The sequence below is a fragment of the Podospora anserina genome, chromosome 1 (assembly GCF_000226545.1).
Source record: "Podospora anserina S mat+ genomic DNA chromosome 1, supercontig 2".
NCBI classification, from domain to species: domain Eukaryota; kingdom Fungi; phylum Ascomycota; class Sordariomycetes; order Sordariales; family Podosporaceae; genus Podospora; species Podospora anserina.
In genome coordinates, this window is record NW_001914855.1 from 1,048,158 (window position 1) to 1,066,652 (window position 18,495).

The following is an 18,495-nucleotide window of genomic DNA, read 5'->3' on the forward strand; positions in this document are numbered from 1 at the left end:
AAATGCCTGGGTAGAGGGAGTCATCAGGCAGTCTGGGAATACGAAGAAGAGACGAACATGGCAGGTTTCGCAAGAGAAAAGCACCGAATCTGACGAGACGCGAGATGATGGCGCGTTGGTTGGTGGCGCATCGTCGTCCCAAAGTTCATCAGTACTATAGCTCGCTCTTGCGACTACACTATGCCAACCGCAAGTGCAGTAGCTGCAAGAGCAGCTGCTCATGTCAGATGAAACACCACAGGTACCTGCTCTGGTGTTGCATTGCCATCTCGCTTTTCGTAACAGACACAGACGACAGAGCATAGCTGTTAACAGATAGGTAGCTCGTCCCCAGTGGCCGCGTGGAACCGCACCGCAGCGCGGAACGCCCATGCTCGTTGTGGTTGAACCGAAAGGAGGGGTGAGGATGGAGAGGGGCGGAACGGCTTCCTGGATGTGGGTACGGACGGGTAAGCAGAGCATGGGCTGCATGGGTGCTCATTCAGCACGCTGGGTCTGATAGTGGCACAGTGCCAGAAACACAAACAGTCCTCTCTTCTTCCATGTTTATCTTCATCCTATGATAGTTGTGAGATTAGTAGCAGCATCTTGACACCCGTAACACGACAGAAAGCACAGGCTCCCTCTGGGTAGGTAAGTCTCTCCTATTCGAGTGTAACGAGGAGCTCAGTTCTTACACGCCAGGTGTGAAGCCAACAAGTGAACAGATGCAGGAAGCAAGGGTCAAGGGTCAAGGGTCAAGGTGAGAGCAGGGACATGAGTGCGATTGCTGGCGGGCCCAGCTCTCTTGGTACCGGAGCCTTGTGGGAACGATGGAGGTACCTTCGGCCGACCGAGGTCCTCAGAAGCCCCGCATCAGTCCCATCCATATAACCGGGATGACAACGACATTTCTCGTGGCTATTCAGACAACGCAGGACAAAAGATGATTGATAACCTGGGCAAGATGGAATTTAACACGGATCTCACGGCATCTATATGCTGGACACCGGCTCTGGTGCGAGCCGAGCAGTCAAACACTCCGACGGAAGCTCATGAGCAGTCAGAGAGCTCCCCAGAGCTCCAAGGCTCCAGAGGCAGCTTGACGGCGCAACCTCAAGTTTGACGTTGCACACGTTGCGGCACAGGAAAATGCAACTCTATGGCACGAGGGCAGGGTGTACATACCGCAAACCCCCGACTGAAGAGGACCCTGGCATCACGGTGCGTCTGGGCCGTGCAGTCCAGAGGCAAAGCGAGCTGTGCCCAAGAAGCGGATGAGTCTGTCGATCACTTCTGCACCTGTCTCTTTTCAGTCAGTCGGGCCCGTTCTGCTATAAACACGGACGGCATGGCTTGCTCGCCAGGACATGCAGGTCCGTATCACTCATACCACAATCTCCTCCGAGCAGTGACAATGGCACGGTAGGAATCGTGGCTCCAAACCTGAAATATTGCGCTGCTCTTTCTCTTGCTGCTGACAGCGTCGAGTTCCATGTCGTGGAACCTCAGTTGTCCCATACAGCTTGTTGGAGAGCCAACCTGGGCTCGAAAAAAGCCGGTGAGGCTGATACACATGAGGTAGCATTGGTGTGCGCGTTCGCGAGCGTGCTGGATGTAGCAGTGTATGGACGGGAATGCAAGTTGAGCCAGTCAGCGCCGGCTCGGGTTGAGCTCTTACCAGCAACACGGACGATGGCCTCCCTTATGTCGAGATCCATGAGGTGGTTTTCCCCAAATGGGATACTGGCTAGAACAGAGGATACTCGGCACAATCCGAGTAAGTTGCTGCCCCTTGCTGCCATCCCATCTACATTCCACTCAGTGTGTGTGTGTGTGTGTGCAACATGCAACACTCTTTTGACAGAAATGTCCTTGATGCAAGGCTGACCGGGATGCCCTTCAACCACAAAAAGTGCTCGGCCTAGGACTGTACAAAGCAGCTGGAACGCTCGAGGCTTGCCCTGCGTGAGGCCTTTTGGAACATCCATGCCTCGGATTTTGCGGACCGATCGCCTCGCAGCTTCGAGACTACCGACGGCTCTAACTGTGTGACGACAAGCTGCTTCCGAGACAGGTGGACGTGGAGTTCACGGATCTCAGATGAATCCCGCTGAAGATGGTGTTGACGATGATCATTCCGATCTCTGGAAAAGGCACAGTAGAACTACCAAGCGGACCCTGGAGAAGAAGGTGAAGAAGAACAAGAAGAAGAAGCCTCCGGTCATGGAATTCCTTAAAATGACGCTTGTCCCAAGAGAGGTCTCTATCATTGATAAAAACCGTGCATAGACGCTTTCCTGAACCAGTCGAAAACCCGACCTCTCTGACCAATCACATGCATAGCGCCACGAGGCCAGGGTTGGGGATTTTGGTGCTTGTTTCTAACGACACCCTACTGCTTTCTCCTTTCACACCTCAAAGAACCTGAAGCAGAATAGCAACCGACTCTTTGCTCCTCCCTGGAGAAGCAGTGGGCACTGACTGCATGGCGATACCACCTCGAGACCACGTTTCCAAGTGAACAACACGGCAAACGCCGGGGCATCAACGCCTATCGACGAGGATATTGCGTTCATGCGGATCCTGCGGCATTTCCATCATCTCGAGATATCAAGAGACCTTCACTGATGAGGTCAGCCTGCAGTTGGTCCTGGTAATGTACCGTCATCTACCCTATCTTTGTTACTTTTACAGTATCAGCTGAGTCCTCGGGAGCTGCAGTAAATCGTACGCAAGCGCTGGTTCCTATCTGTACTTTTACACAGCCAGGACTGGTCGTCTGATCAGAGTGCTTTCGTCATTTGTCTCAGAAGGATAGGGGATCACATGAATAGTCACAGGTTCGAGGTGGCTCATGTGGTTTCTGGCCAGAGAATGGAATGCTACCATTATCCACTAGAAACATCTCTAGTTGGCTTACAGCTTATCCCGAACCTGAAACCTCATCGGGCCTAAAGACGGGTACGTCAAGCAGTGTGGCCACACTGATCTCAACTACTACGGATCCTCGCATACAGAAGTTGATTAATGAAGCCCCAGGTTAACGTAGCTACAGCAGGACTGCAGGATGATAGGCCAGGAGACCGACAAAGGTATCATTCTCATGCCTACCTCCAACCTCAGGCCCACAACTATCTTCCGTCAGCTGCCAAATATTGGCCGCTCCTTGCGCTCCCATTGGCAGACCATCAGGCGGAAACAAGAATTTGCGCCACGGCTGAGACCTTGATCTCAAGCAAATAGCGGTAGATATCGGGGGCCTCACAGAACCGTGGCGGAAGACCGGTCGTTGTTCGAGTGGCCCGGGTCATCCGGGAGTCGTACTGTGGCCACTGTTCGCCCAATGAGGCAGAAACGAACGAGGAACTTCGAGCCTTGCCGGGGGTTGTCTGGTTCGTGTGCTGCACAATGTTACTTGTCTAGGACCAGGACAGATACATCAAGTTCAAGGTCGAAATCTACAATCATCGTAACGGTTGTGCCTCCGAGATCAAGCCGCACCAGGTACAGGCAGGCTTAACTCTATCGGGATCTCGCAAAAGGAAAAACAATCAAACACGCAGGAACACGACCCCGGGCGTTTCCCATGGCGTCTTCGGTCCAGAGGAGGTGGTCGCTCTTCTGCTGGACCTTGTGTTCCTTTCGGGTTAGGTCTCTGACTGTCTGATCTGGACAAGCCCCCCAGTATTACTATATCGAAATCTGAAATCGCAGGCAGTGAAGCGTCACGCCATGTGACGCATGCTTCTGACACACAGTTAAGAGTAGAATTATTCAGTTCTTCTGGAGTAGTTCTGCAGCGCCCAGCAGTCTGGGGATAGACACAGGACGATCGAGGGAAAGGTGGTGTCCTCGAAGGACGGCAGATTGGAAATGGAGGGGTCGTCTCGAGAGGCTTGACCCTGGCATCCTTGTCGGGCTGTGGAGAGGAGGGGTGAGTGGGAAGAGAGGGCCGAGCGACGTGACCGGGATTAAAGTGGATGCTACAAGGATGGAAGCGATTGCACCAGCTGCTGATAGCCTTGGCAGCTCTGTCTCCTTCTCTGATTGGCCGGCTGCGACGCAATCGTGCCAAGGAGCTGGCGGCACACGGACCACTTGGCTGCAAATCATGGAAACCGTGAAAGTTGATCTCTTGTTGAATTGTGCGCCGCGAACAAACTTGGGGTGTTCCCGACCCCCCGCCCGACTGCCATCACCACTCCCCTCCCTGGCCTTGGATCTGAAGATTTTCTGCCGTCCGTTGAGGCGCTGCACTGGAAATATCATTTTACTTTCCCTCTTTGCTGTTGGTTTTACATAATGGGATCCAGCCCGGGCCGGCCACGACGAGGAGGAGCGGCGTTCGCATTTCCAATGCTGTGCAAGTTTCGAAGCACCTCCACAGCGGCAGATATGCAGCCTGAACTATTTGGAGGGACGGGCACGATCCGGGGGGGCAGAGAAGAAGACGCACCTGGCGACACACAGTGTACACACCCTCACCATCCTTAGCACCATGGCCGGCGGGAGCCTCCTTGTCCCCAGGCCGTGTCCCCTCTTGGCCATTGCAACCTCCTCCCGAAGGCCCTTCCCATGGGCCACTCAAGCGATGCTGTTCACGATCTGCCCCAGCGAGTGCGCCATTAGCGAACACTCTCTTCCCCTCTCAAGCATGACCTTCATTTTTCCTTGCAGCGCTGGGCGCGGGCGTTCGGTTCTTGTGGCTTTCTAAACGCGCAGAATCCTTCTCGGCCCACCCTGACTGGCACACACACCTTTTCAAAGGCCACGCACCCTCCAGAGCACCTACACACACCTCCCCCAGCTGCACTCGCGGGTTCCATGTAAGTCATCCGCTGGTAGACACCACTATCTCGAACGGCATCAGAGAGAGACCCACCTGGGATCAACGAGAGAGACAGGCCTTCATAGGTCGGAACGCTTCTTTCCATGTACCGAAGCAGAGCTGCTGTCACAGCTCCTGTGTTCTTTGCCAGATCCACGGATCTATCACTCCAACTCGCGTACTCCCGGACCCATTCCGAGTATACCCACTCCAGATGCTGCTCGAGCCCAGAACCAAGGCCCGCTGCTTCCAGGAAACGAGGACGGGATTGGCATCGACGGGCGCTAAAGCAGCATGCTTCAGCAGGCATGGAGGTATCCAATGACCAGTCCGGCCTATGTCACCATCCACAGAAACAGATTTCCCTCGAGAGCATGAGGGAGCGTTCAAAGTTACCAAGATGCTTCGTTCAAGGAATTTCCCATAACGTATCGTCATCTCAGTCGAATCCAAACGGTGCCGAGCATGCAAGATATCGATAGAGGAAACCGCCCGGCTAGCTACCCCTCTTGACCCTCGTCTCGCTTTTCCATCCGACTCGGCTTATGTATACACCCGAGGCGCAGATGGGCGCGCACCTATCCGGCCGCCGCCCACTTTGCTGCAGCTGGGTCTGTGGATGAGGCCAGGGGAAACTTCAAGAGACGCGAGATATCCTCTTTTGGGATTGTGATGCCGCGGCCTGTGTCTCTCGCTTACGCATTGCGTTTTCGACACACACGGCCTCTCGCCACGGAGAAACCAATGCGGCGATTGTGTCTTGAGTTCTTCAACTTTGAGAGGGGGTTCTACCTCGCGGGTGGATTTGGCTGCTTGACGACCTCTTCCAGATACTGTTGCCAAAGGCGGGGCAAGGTCGAAGCTCTGGAAGTTGTTTCGGCAACTTATCTTATCATGTTGTTGTGTCTGCTTGCTATTTTTGGAAGGCGGGGAATGGGGGATCAAGTTGATCAAGTGTTCGGCTGTCGCAATCTGACGACGGCCCAACGAGCGGCCGGACAAGACAAGGGCCTTGATGACCCCTTCTTGGGTCCGACCGAAGCATGTCTCTCTCTTGTCACTCCTGCCCGTCGCCAGATAGATCCAAGATTCAAACTGCAGCACAAGCGAACCAAGGGGTTGCAATCTGGCAAAATGCGCCGGTTGAATTGGTGCAGATCATATGATGCAGCTTGGGAGTATTTCACTTACAGTGCTTTCTGTCTAGACCGGTGTCATCAAGAGAGAGCTTGACGCCCGTGGCTGCTGTAATTTGTGATGCATCTCCGGGTACCGACGCGGCCTTTTGGTGGTGAAAGTTCTTTGCTGATGTTGCTTCCAGCATGGCTGGGAGATTTGTTGGATTACACAGTATGGACAGTAAGCTGTGATATTGAAGTGCTGTGTACCCGGTGCCAGAGTGCTGTAGACGGACACTTAGACCTGCAGTGCAACAGATATCGGCCAGGTAATCTGATATGCCACCAACAAACATGGGTGTCAACAGAGTGCGTGAGACGAGAATTCGGACCTAGGTCTGGGCAGGGGACCTGAACCCCCTCGCACTTTTGAAGAGGATGAAGCTCAGAAGCTGTGGGTGCGTTTTGGGAGGTAGGTGTAGATATTCTCATCGCGACACGAGATGAGCCTGAGCGGGTCCTATGGGACATCTGAGAGATAAATACTCGGTATCATAACAAACCTTCAAAAAACAACCAATAGTTATGTCCCACTCAGGATGTCGTCGTCGTCGGCTGCCCGCATTACCCCGCGGCAGGCGCTTGTGAGGCGCTATCGATAAGAGCTATAAGCGCTAAAGCTGCACTGATTGGTCGGAGAAGCGACACCAAGGAATTCGACATTGGTAATCGCAACCTCTCCATCAAAAATTCACCAAACCACAGCAACCATCAACGAATTTTCAAGGCGACCCCTTCAAACCAGAAGACAGGAAGAAACGAATTTGTCTTGAAAACCCACAGTCGGCACAACAGAGAAAACAAATTTAGGAAATGGCGAGTCTAAAACGGTCGGTCGAGTCGGACCCTCTCGCGGCCAACATCTCGAATAAGATCTATGTGAGATCCACCAAGAGCGGCAAGGTCCAAAAAATCGTCCGCGAGGTCTACCTCCGTCGGGACATCCCATGTTCTTCCAAGCTGTGTCGGGAGTGCCAGCATCAGATGCTCATTCCGAAAGATGCCTTGGGCAAGCGTGAGCGTTTCTCATACCCTCTGTTTCACAGGCTCATCTCATCGCTAACCATCGTCATCTTAGCGATCCCATTTGTCCTCTCAGACTCACCGGCGGGGACAAAGGTCTTCCCCCAGGGGCACTACCTGGTACCAGACACCAATGCCTTTCTCACAGCCATGGACCTTTTCGAGCAGGAGTCTGCTTTTTACGACGTGATTGTCCTGCAGATTGTGCTCGAGGAGCTGAGGAACAGGTCGCTCCCGCTGTACAACCGGCTCATCAGCCTGACCAAGAGCGAGGACAAGAGGTTTTATGTCTTTTTCAACGAGTTCCGACTCGAGACTCATGTGCCCCGTTTGGAGGGCGAGACGGTCAATGACCGAAACGATCGTGCGGTGAGGAGGGCGGTGGCGTGGTATGGCGAGCATCTGGCCCGTATCAAGGGGAAGGATGCCCCTTCTATTGTCATGCTGAGCAACGATCGGGATAATTTGAAGAAGGCCAAGCAGGAGGGGATTCACGCTTGTTCGTTGGCGGATTATGTCAGGCAGTTGAAGGATGGGGAGAAGTTGCTGGATATGATTCCTGAGACGCAGGATCGGGATCAGATCAAGGAGAAGAGGCCGGGGGATAACTTGTATCCCGAGTACTTCAGCATGTCGAAGATGATGACGGGGGTGAAGAGCAATTTCCTTCATCAGGGCATCTTCAATGTGTCGCCGTACAATTATTTGGAGGGGTCCATTAGGGTACCGGCTTTCCCCAAGGCGTTGCTTATTCTGGGGCGGGAGAACATCAACCGTGCTGTTGATGGTGACTTGGTTGTGGTGGAGGTACTGCCTAAGGATCAGTGGAAGGAGCCATCTACGCAAGTCATCGAGGAGGATGCCATCACGAAGAACGAGAACCCAGATGCCGAAGAGTCTGATGACTTTGTTTCGGAAAGGGAACGCAAGGCACTGCAGGAGGAGGTCAAGAGAACACACAGCAAGACGACGGAAGGACATGCTCAGCCGACTGCAAAGGTTGTCGGTGTGATCAAGCGGAATTGGCGTCAATATGTCGGACATATCGATCAGTCCTCCGTCAGCCAGTCGGCGCAACAAGGAAGGAAACAAGACAGTGTTTTCGTTATCCCTATGGACAAGAAGATCCCCAAGATCCGCCTCCGCACCAGACAGGTCTCCGAACTTCTCGGAAAGCGCATCTTGGTCACGATCGATGCTTGGGACCGCAGCTCTCGCCACCCGTCCGGCCACTTTGTGCGCTCTCTCGGTGAACTGGAGACGAAGGCTGCCGAGACAGAAGCCCTGCTCCTGGAGTACGACGTTCAGTACCGGCCTTTCCCCAAGACCGTCCTCGACTGTCTGCCCAAGGAAGGTCACGACTGGCGGGTGCCACAGAGTCTCGAGGATCCAGGCTGGAAAGACCGCCAGGATCTCAGAGATCTCTTGATTTGCAGTATTGACCCCATCGGGTGCCAAGATATCGACGACGCTCTTCATTCGCGGCCTCTACCTAATGGCAACTTTGAGGTTGGAGTCCACATCGCCGATGTTTCACATTTCGTCAAGCCCGGCAACGCCATGGACGCCGAGGCGAGCATTCGTGGCACCACAGTCTACTTGGTCGACAAGCGTATCGACATGCTTCCGATGCTTCTCGGTACCGACCTCTGCTCTCTCAAGCCCTACGTCGAGCGCTATGCGTTCTCGGTCATTTGGGAGATGACCTCTGATGCCGACATCGTGGGCTCCCGCTTCACCAAGTCTGTCATCAAGTCACGTGAAGCCTTCAGCTACGAACAAGCGCAGTTGAGGGTGGACGACAGCTCTCAACAGGACGAGCTCACCACCAGCATCAGAACTCTCTTGGCTCTCTCGAAGAAGCTCAAGCAGAAGCGTCTCGATGCCGGTGCCTTGTCCCTCTCCTCCCCAGAGGTCAAGGTGCAAATGGAGTCCGAGACCTCAGACCCCATCGACGTCAAGACCAAGGTCCATCTCGACACCATGTCCCTCGTCGAAGAGTTCATGCTTCTCGCCAACACCTCGGTCGCCAGAAGGATATACGAAGCCTTCCCCCAAACCGCCATCCTCCGCCGCCACGGCGCGCCCCCCAAGACCAACTTTGACGAACTTGCCAACCAGCTCAAGGTCAAGCGCGGCCTCGACCTCAGCGTCGAATCCTCCCGCGCCCTGGCCGACAGTCTCGACCGCTGCGTCGACGAAAAGGAGCCCTTCTTCAACACCTTGGTGCGCATCATGGCCACCCGCTGCATGATGTCGGCCGAGTACTTTTGCTCCGGCACGCAGGCCTACCCCGAGTTCCGCCACTACGGTCTCGCGTCCGAAATCTACACGCACTTCACCTCGCCCATCCGCCGGTACGCCGATCTGATGGCCCACCGTCAGCTCGCCGCGGCGATCGAATACGAGGCCATCCACCCCAGCACGCGCAGCAGGGGCAAGCTCGAGGCTGTGTGCAAGAATATCAATGTCAGGCACCGGAACGCGCAGCTGGCGGGGAGGGCGAGCATTGCTTACTATGTCGGCCAGGCGCTCCGCGGCAAGGCGACGGAGGAGGACGGGTTCGTCATGAAGATTTTTAGCAACGGGTTTGTGGTTTTGGTGCCGAGGTTTGGGATTGAGAGTTTGATAAGGCTGAGGGATCTGGCTGAGACGGAGCCGCAGGCCGAGTTTGACGCGGAGAATTATGTGCTGCGGGTCAGTGGGAGTAGGGAGGTGAGGGTGGAGCTGTTCCAGAAGGTGAGGGTGAGGGTGACGGATCAGAAGGATGAGACGACGGGGAAGAGGGGGGTGAGGATGGAGTTGGTCAAGACCTATTAGATGGTGGGGGAAAAGGAAGGTTACTGTAGGGAAGTGGTAAAAGAGTAAACCAGGGTACATGTATGGTTGTTTTCTTCTCTGGACCAATTTTCCTGCGTTTTCGTAGTTCTTTGAGAGATTCGGATATCGTATTTTCCATCATGCTAAACAAGAAAACGACATCAAAGGCCACAAAAGTACATAATATACCATCTTTCATTCATTTAAACCCCCCAGTTTTTGTTTCTCTCTTCTCTCTCTCTCTCTCGACGCCAAAACGCCTTTGTGCCACTTAACGAAACAAGAAAGCTGAATGAACCGCCCTGCAAAATAAATGCCAACTGAACCGAAAGATAAAGAAAAGAAAAAAAGGTATCTATTCCATCTCAACCTCATTACCCCCCTCCTCCTGCGCACCAGCCTTCATGCTGGCCCACAAGCCCTCCAAGTTGAACTCGTGCGCCCACTCGGTGACAATCTTCTTCTGATCGGCACCCACCTCCTCGTTGGCAATCTTGGCCGGCCCCTTCGCCGAAGCAGCCGGGGCGCCGGTCTGAACCGCTGGTGGGACAGCCGACCAGCCCTGGATTCTGCCGTCTCTCCAGTCTGTCACCACCGTCATGGCAGCAGCCTGGATGTTGGGAACACCGCCCCTCCCGAGACGTCCTCTCTTCCTCGCGACCTGGACAAGAAAGTCGGTTGTCGAGTCTCCGCTCTCGGGGTTGATGAGAAGAGGGGGGAGGTCGTAGAGCTGAATCATCTTCTCGAGAAGCTCTGGCTGGGCAGAGAGGCGCTTGAGGAGGAGGGTGACGGCCGGAACCGGGTCGTCAATTTGCTTTGGTGGGACGGCGTTGAGGAGGACGAGGTGGGCGTGGGCTTCGGTTGGGTTCTTGGGGGTGAAGCTGGAGATGGAGCCGGTAGAGGGGAAGACGATACCGGGGGAATCGAGGAGGGTGAGCTTCTGGTCGATCTTGACGGCGCGGATAGAGGTCGTGACACCGGCTTCGGCACCGGCGGGGCAAGGGGCGCGGTTGTTGCGGCCACCGAGACGGGAGAGGAGAGCGTTGATGACGCTGGACTTTCCGACATTGGGGTAGCCGATGACACCAACCGAGATGGCGCGCTTGAGGTTGCGTGACGCGGCATAAGACTTGAGCGCCTTGAAGAGGGCAGAGGAGGTGCTCTGAACGGTGATATCGCGGTGATTGAAGACGTGCGCATTGGGCGCAGGGTTGGAGGCGCGGAGAGGGAGGGTAGGGAAGAAGCGACGGAGATGGGCGAGCCAAGCGCGGAGAACTGGTGAGGGGATCAGGTCGACCTTGTTGAGAATGAAGATGAGACGCTTGCCGCCGCTAGCAGCAGCCATCACGGCCTTCTCAACATCGCGCGAGCGGGTGCCTTCGGGGTCGCGGGCGTCGAGAACGTAGAGAACAACGTCGGCTTGGTCAACAACTTGCTTGAAGACCTTGTCGAAGGCCTTGCGGGACGAAGCACCGCCTGGAACCTCGATCGCGCCAGACTCCTCATCATCGGAAGAATCATCCTCATCGTCGTCCATCTCGTCGTCGTCGCCGCTCTCCAGCTCCTTGTCATACTGCTCGGCCGCTTTCCTGGCGCTGCGAATGAGAGCCGCAAGAGGGTTGGAGTCGTCCCCCTCGCTGTCGTCATCGTCCTCATCGACCATCATGGAATCCTCCTCGAGTCCCTCAAACTCTTCGTCGTCGTCCATGCGATTCTCGTCCTTGTTCTCCTCAGATCCGGCGGCCTTGGCAGCCTTGAGCATCTCTTTTCTGCGCTTCTGCTCCTCAGCTTTCCTGATGCGGTCCTCCTCGATCTGGTTCAACAGCTTCTCCTTGTAAGGGAACAGGTTGGGGATGCCGGGGTCCTTCTTGAGCTTGCTCTTCCATTGCGGGTTCTTCTTGGCTTCCTTCTTCGCCTTGCGCTGCTTCGCGGCCGAGGCCTTCTGAATCTTGTGCCTCAAGCGAACGGGAGTGCGCTTGGATTTCGGCTCTGTAGGGTTCGGGCGGGTTAGAAAAGATCAATTGGCAATAGATCGAGGAGATAGAGGGGAGAGCGCATACTTTTCGGTTTGGTTATTGATCCTGCCATTTTAACTGATTTAATTTTATGATCAAAATGGCTTCGATCGTCTGCTTACTTGCCCTGGAGATGGGTCGCAAAGCAGGGCGATTGTAAAAGTTCAAAAAAATTATGGTGGAGCGCTGATCCTGCCGCCCCTCACCGCCTACGATAAGACAGAATTGTGCTGCTTATCGTGGTTATCGGACCCACCGCCCCTCACTGCGTCAATGGCATTGTGGGGTTGACATCTCGTCGATTCTTCGGATGAACATCTCAAAATCTTTTGTTTCAGTCTTCATTCACTGTCAATGATTCAAGGAATCTCGAGGCTTTGGAGGGTCCCTGTTGAATACCACATAGTCCCTCAACATGGGTAGTCCATTGATCACTTATATAGTACACACATATGACAGACCTATATAGGCAGCTTCATTCTCACAAGATATCTTTCAATTCTCGTGATTCGTCTCTCAAATTAAAGAACGCTGTCTCTGCCTCCGATGGGTCACCCGGTAACCAGAAAAGAAAGCGGAGATGTCCATTTAGCCACTTCCCAGAGTATTGGGCTCCAACAACGGTCAATCTCACCGCCGAAGAGAAAAAAGTGGAATCTGATGTTTCCTGATTGGGATACTCCGACACTGGTTGCCGACCCGACCCGACGACGCCGTGGTGGATTTTGATTTGTTTTGGTTCCCATGCCAACTCTTGAAATGCTATCTTGTCTCCCTTCTTTTCCTCTTGCATTCTGACTCTAACCTGATCAAGTTACATCATTCTGTTTCCTAAAGACTCATCACATATTCTCACCTTGAGAGACTCATCCACACAGTCTTACCACCAGCCTCAGGTATTGTAACCAAACGTCACAATGGGAAGCATAGACACCACCGGCTACAGCTTCACAGCCGGCCCCGAAACCGTCTCCTTTGACAGTTTCCTCTTCGACATGGACGGCACAATCATTGATTCCACCGCCGCCGTAGAGAAGCACTGGGAAGGGTAAGAGCCCTCACCCCCTCTTGTTCATATCAAACCCAGAAATTAACCACTACCCCTCCAGCATCGGCAACGACATCGGCGTAAGCTCCGAAATCATCCTCCAAACCTCCCACGGCCGCCGAACAATAGACATGCTCAAGATACTCGCCCCGGAAAAGGCCACCTGGGAATACGTCCAATCCAGGGAAGCCCTCCTCCCCAAACTCTACGGCTCCGACGCCGTCGAGATCCCCGGCGCCCGCTCCCTCCTCGATTCCCTCATCGCCCTCTCTGCCCCCTGGACAATCGTCACGTCTGGCTCCCTTCCCCTCGTAAGCGGGTGGCTCAAGGTCCTTGACCTGCCTGTCCCGGAACACCTCGTCACGGCGGAGTCTGTGCAAAACGGCAAGCCAGATCCGGCCTGCTATCGTTTGGGGAGGGAGAAGCTAGGCGAGTCGGCGGGTGAGGGGAAGGAGGTTTTGGTGTTTGAGGATGCTCCTGCTGGGATCGAGGCTGGGAAGGCGGCTGGGTGCAGGGTTGTTGGGTTGGTGACTTCTCACAGTGTGGAGGAGGTTTTGTCTGCTGGGCCGGATTGGGTGGTGAAGGATCTGACGGAGGTTAGGATTGTGAGGAGGGAGGAGGATGGGAGGGTTGTGCTGGAGATTGGGGGGTTGTTGGTGAGGAATTAGGGGTGAGAGTTGGGAAAGGGGCGTTTGGGTGATGGACTGGAAGGAGGATAGATGCTACAGGATCACTGTTCGGGGCTATGGGACATGGTATGGCTGTTAATAGATGGAATATCGGCATTTTCATGGGTTTTACCAGCAAATGCCTGCAATTATTTGGTGCGTGTTGGATTAGGGAAGTATGTGAAGTGTTAAAGATCCTGCGTGATATGTGAGCTGCATATTTAGTCGCGGTGAATGAAAGAGCAGAAAACTCAAGAAAATCTACATTTAGCTAGTGGAGATATGAGCAATGATCCTTGAGATCGGAAACTGGTCTCAGGCGGGTGTTTAAGAAGTATTTCAACGGTATCCCTATGAGGCGTCAGGTTGAGGTCTTTGACAATAAGCAGGACCAAAATGAAGCTTTGCGTTTTGGATAACCTGTTGGTTCTTTCAACTTTCATCATATGGAGGCCCTGGGTACTTTGACATAGGTCACCAAGTCATCCATAGTAGATATTACAGGGGCTAGGGAGAGATGTAAACAGAGGTCAGTCCACTGTTGTTTAAACCATACCTTACATATTCACTAAATGCCGACAAGTATACCTGATAGCCGACAAACCCCGGTAGCTAGAACTCAGTAAAGATAACGGCCCAACAGTCAAAGATGCGCCGCTTGGTAGGCATGTCTCATCAAGGTACACATCTACTCTCACATTTCAGTTCTTACATCCAACAGAACAACGCCATAGACCCTCACAGCTGACATGGACTCAGGCCTTGCCATGAGATTAGACAAACGAATGATCTGTACCCTGAATCATCAGCAGAAAAGCATGACGCAGTCTCAGTAACGTACGTTTGCTTCAACGGTGACGTTGACGATGGCTGTCTCATGGAACTCTACGTCAACATCATCAAGATCAACAAAAGCAAATCCAACTCGAGACATGAGCAGCAGTGATGACGGCGGCAAGCTCTTTTGACACATTTCGCCGACGATCCAAGATCGACATGATACCTATCTACCTCGCCGCCACGCTTTCCCCCAGAAAAAGACCACCACCAAAACCTCCCAATGTCCTTTTTGCCATCCTAAAGTTCCTCACCGTTACTCACCGAGAACGAGATCAATGTCTCGGCTAACTCAACATCCACCCACCTGATTCCTTTTCTTCTTCCCAAACCTCCCACCCGTCCCCGAGTGTCTCGGTCTGTGTCTTCCTCCAGCTCCCCACCCGCCATGAGCTAACTTTAGCATTATCCACGGCATCCTTTCCCACCCATCCATGTACATACACTACATTATTCCGCTCTCCTCTCCTCCTCCTCTAACCCATGAATGTATCCTTTCGCCACCCCTCGGAAGCGGGAAGACAACAACAGCAGCTCAAGAAAACAACAGTGCGAGGTTACCCCCCCTAAACCCCCCTCCCCCCCCAGAAGAGGAAAAAAACTGACGACAAACAACGTCACATAAGAAGTCTAGAAGCCGATCGGCACATGTAGGCCACCGGGTTCAAAACTAAAAAGTTCCTCCTCGTGGCACTAAAACACACATCAACTGCACTGCTGCGCTGCAATAAAAGCCGAGTTCACTCCAGCCCAGTCGAGGCCAACCCCCCCCCCCCTCCTTCCCACCTCTCAGCCCAAACCCTAACCGAAGCCTGCCCCCGGGATGTCTTGCGGCGTCCCCGGTGAGGTGCCGGTTCGCCTCGCGCTGATCATCACCCTCTTCTTCCAGTCTACTACTGCAGAACACACCACGCGAGGAGGGGAAGAGGAAAAAAGATGCGGGGGAAACACAACAATCCTACCTCCCTTGTGCCCTTTGGGCTAGTGTATACACAACCAGCCCATCCCATTTTCATCATTTTTACCTGTCCTAGTGTAGTTCCTAGTAACCGGCAAGTGGTGTGTAAACATCCCTTCACCATCCAGAGGAATGTTGAACATGATGATATCCCTTTCACTTTCCCGTCAACGGAGGCCGCATATAATGCAGAAAAAAGGTGGAAATAACACTTCCCTCCCTCCCCTTGCCGCCCGCATGGAATAAAATGTTTTTGGGAAATAAGAAAGAAGAAGAAAAGAGCAGCAAGCAGGTACACACATAACACATAACACAGTCACGCAGTCAGGCGGCAATGAACGGCGGCCAACCCACCCCCCACCGTCTTTGCACTCGCAAAATGGCACAAGCACACACAACGCGCTGACCTCATGGTTAGAAATCTTGGGGAAAGCAAAGGTGTGTGTGGGTGTCATGACAGGGGGGGGGGGTCCATCACAACCGTGCGAGAAGGCGCGCGCGTCAAATGTGTGCGGGATGCTCATCAATCCTCCCTTTCTGCAGTCTACCAGGGGGAAATTTGAGAAAGCACCCTTCTGTCCCGTGGCGGCGGCTGCGGCGATAACCGATTGATACCTTTCATTCACGCGTTCACGTTGGGAGGGATACCTATCTCAGCTCTTACCCGGGGATCGAGAAGAAGAGGGAGGGGGCGGTTAACGAAATCGGGATCTCGGGTACAAGAAGAGTGAGTCTGACTGATAGAGAACACACATACAGATGTGTAACCCAGGTGACGAAAGGGTATAAAAGAGCAAAAGAGTGCGGAATTTGTTGCGGCCGCTTGCATGACGGCGGGGAGGGCAAAAAGTTGTGAGCCCCGTCCTGACATATCGAAAATTAGTCCGACTCTGAAAATCTCACTGTTGTGTAAACATCTTGCACATCCTCTTTAAATTGGTCGGCGATTTGCGTAACGATAGAGTTATCGTTCCTGCATAACCCGTCAGGCATTCGTGCGAAGAAGACGTCTCAAATCAATCTTGGTATCCAAAGAAAAAAACAGATCAACACAGCCTCGGGCCGTTGAGCTAACACAGCATATAAGACTGGAATGGCGAACAACAACAAGTTTCCAACAACACACAAAAAAGAAACTCCGATGGACGGATGGACGGACGAGGGCTGATGCGTGGCGTTTTCCCTGGACAAACTGGCAAGGGAAAACGTCCGACGACGAGTGCTGTGCTGCCCCCTTTTTCCCCTGCAGGAAAAAGAAGAAGCATTTGGGTGGTTTTGATTTCCGACCTGAGACTTCGTTTCCTGCAGGAACAAGAGACAGGATCGACCATCACGCATTATGTTGAGTATCTGCAGTCAATTCATTAGCCCATGCCATAGATGCGGCTCAAAATCCACAGAATTAGAATCTGTAAAGTCTGTGAGGGCCGTAAATGAATCTTAAATTACTTCCCCCACGTTGCATTTGCAGCCTCCCATCATTGATTCGTCTGCTGCCCTCGACGGGATCCAGGGAGCTCCCGTTGCCGAACAAGACGATCGACGACCGATCTGATTAACCTCTGATCGCCTGTCAGCGTCCCCGTCAGAAGGCTTGTCAGTCAGTCGTTCAAATATCCCAACTTGCCTGTCGTCATGGAGATGATGAAAATGATGATGATGATGATGATGATGAACAACCCACCGCCCAGATGAAGAGGTTGAATTCCCGTGTCCTCGTCCTCGCACCAGGCAGAACGGTGTGGGCTTGCCGATAAACACTGTGCCCGTTGGAGGATGCAGGGATTTTCACCATGTACCTGCTTGTACCTTTTGGTCATGTTATCCAACAGGGAGCTTTGGACAAGGCTCCCCTCCAGACACACACGTGGCCGCCCGGGCCAGCAAATAATCCTAATCTCCTGGCCCCTGGGACGTGCTCCATCAGGGCGTCAAACACTATTCTTTCTGACCGTGGGCGGTGAACCTCTGATTCAGGTACCGATGTTGGATGAGCACAAAAGGTTCGCCGTGGTTCAGCGTTTGGCCGTCCATTGAGACCGCTGGTGGAAGCGATTCGCCTTCAGTCACTCACTGTGATTGTCTACCGCGAAGGACTGGTTGTGACTGCTGGCAGCGCGCGCGGCGGGTTACGAGCTGGTTTCCTGCTTGAGCAGCCCCGTCATCCATGACAGCGTTACACTCGGATTCAGTCGTGTCCTCCCCATCTCTCCAGCTCCCCCGCCCCGCCGCGGCTCTGGAGCCGGATCAAAAGCTTCGATAAGGTGAAGGAAGGTCCACTCTTGGCCGCCCGGCGCTGCGGACAAAAATGTTAGACCGTTGTTAAGCTTGCCTTGGACACTGCTTACCACCACTGTTGGACCGTCATCTTGGCCGCTACTTGCATTAGCTTTGGCTTCCTCTACGAACTGCCGGTGCTCACTACTATCATCGAACATTCGTTGCCGACTTCTTCATGGCAGTCAACCATGGATGGCACAGGATGGGTGTTATGTTATGAAGGCTGTACAGCACCGTAGCACACAGATCCCACGCATTGACCCGTACGCGAACCAATGAGCAAGGCTGGCGTGGGAGTTCGACGCAATGCTACTCATCTGCTTGTCGTTCAAAGCTGTGATTCCGTGTGTCAGCAAGATACGGATAACGCTGGGGAGATACGTACGCTGAAATGTACAAGAAAAGTTCCCGATCAGACCTTTGAGTTTGACATGTCGAAATGATCTGTTGAGACACCGACTGGCCTTGGCTCGCCTGATGACATCGAAACTGTGCTGCTGGAGCTGATTCGATCGCTTGCCGTAGGCTCATTGCTGTTTCTTTTCTTCGTCTGAGCAGTCGTTCTGATGCCCATGAGCTGCGTGGGTTGTGACGTACGGCTGGTGATACGGGCCCACCTAGGTAACTTCTCAGAGACGGCCGATGTGACTGTGGTTTTTGTCCTATATCGCACATCTTAAGAAAATCCGGGATAGGGGAGCTTGGGCTTGAGCGCCCGCAATTTCGTAATCACTTGCTGAGACCCATCAGCCAAAGAGAAGGCCATCCTCAAGCCACAAGATGCAGAGCGGGATGCACCCGAACCAGCCTCTGGTCTCCGGTCTGCTTTGTTGCGCCAACCGAGTATGCATCTGCTCT

The 18,495-nt window shown here is 53.6% G+C and overlaps 3 protein-coding genes across 3 annotated transcripts; 2 read left to right on the top strand and 1 right to left on the bottom strand.

The window, feature by feature from the left end:
- Positions 1–6,801: 6,801 nt before the first annotated feature.
- PODANS_1_12040 (uncharacterized protein) lies at positions 6,802–9,831 on the top strand (the record flags this gene model as incomplete). The annotated part of the gene is made up of 1 exon (XM_001908838.1): positions 6,802–9,831. One exon carries the CDS (start codon positions 6,802–6,804, stop codon positions 9,829–9,831), a length of 3,030 nt encoding a protein of 1,009 aa, XP_001908873.1.
- Positions 9,832–10,186: 355 nt separating this feature from the next.
- Positions 10,187–11,919, bottom strand: PODANS_1_12050 (uncharacterized protein; the record flags this gene model as incomplete). The annotated part of the gene is made up of 2 exons (XM_001908839.1): positions 10,187–11,820; positions 11,892–11,919. 2 exons carry the CDS (start codon positions 11,917–11,919, stop codon positions 10,187–10,189), a joined length of 1,662 nt encoding a protein of 553 aa, XP_001908874.1.
- A 1,106-nt stretch (positions 11,920–13,025) lies between these two features.
- Positions 13,026–13,562, top strand: PODANS_1_12060 (uncharacterized protein; the record flags this gene model as incomplete). Its single annotated transcript, XM_001908840.1, has 1 exon — positions 13,026–13,562. The coding sequence occupies one exon, from the start codon at positions 13,026–13,028 to the stop codon at positions 13,560–13,562; it is 537 nt and encodes a 178-aa protein (XP_001908875.1).
- Between the last annotated feature and the right edge of the window lie 4,933 nt (positions 13,563–18,495).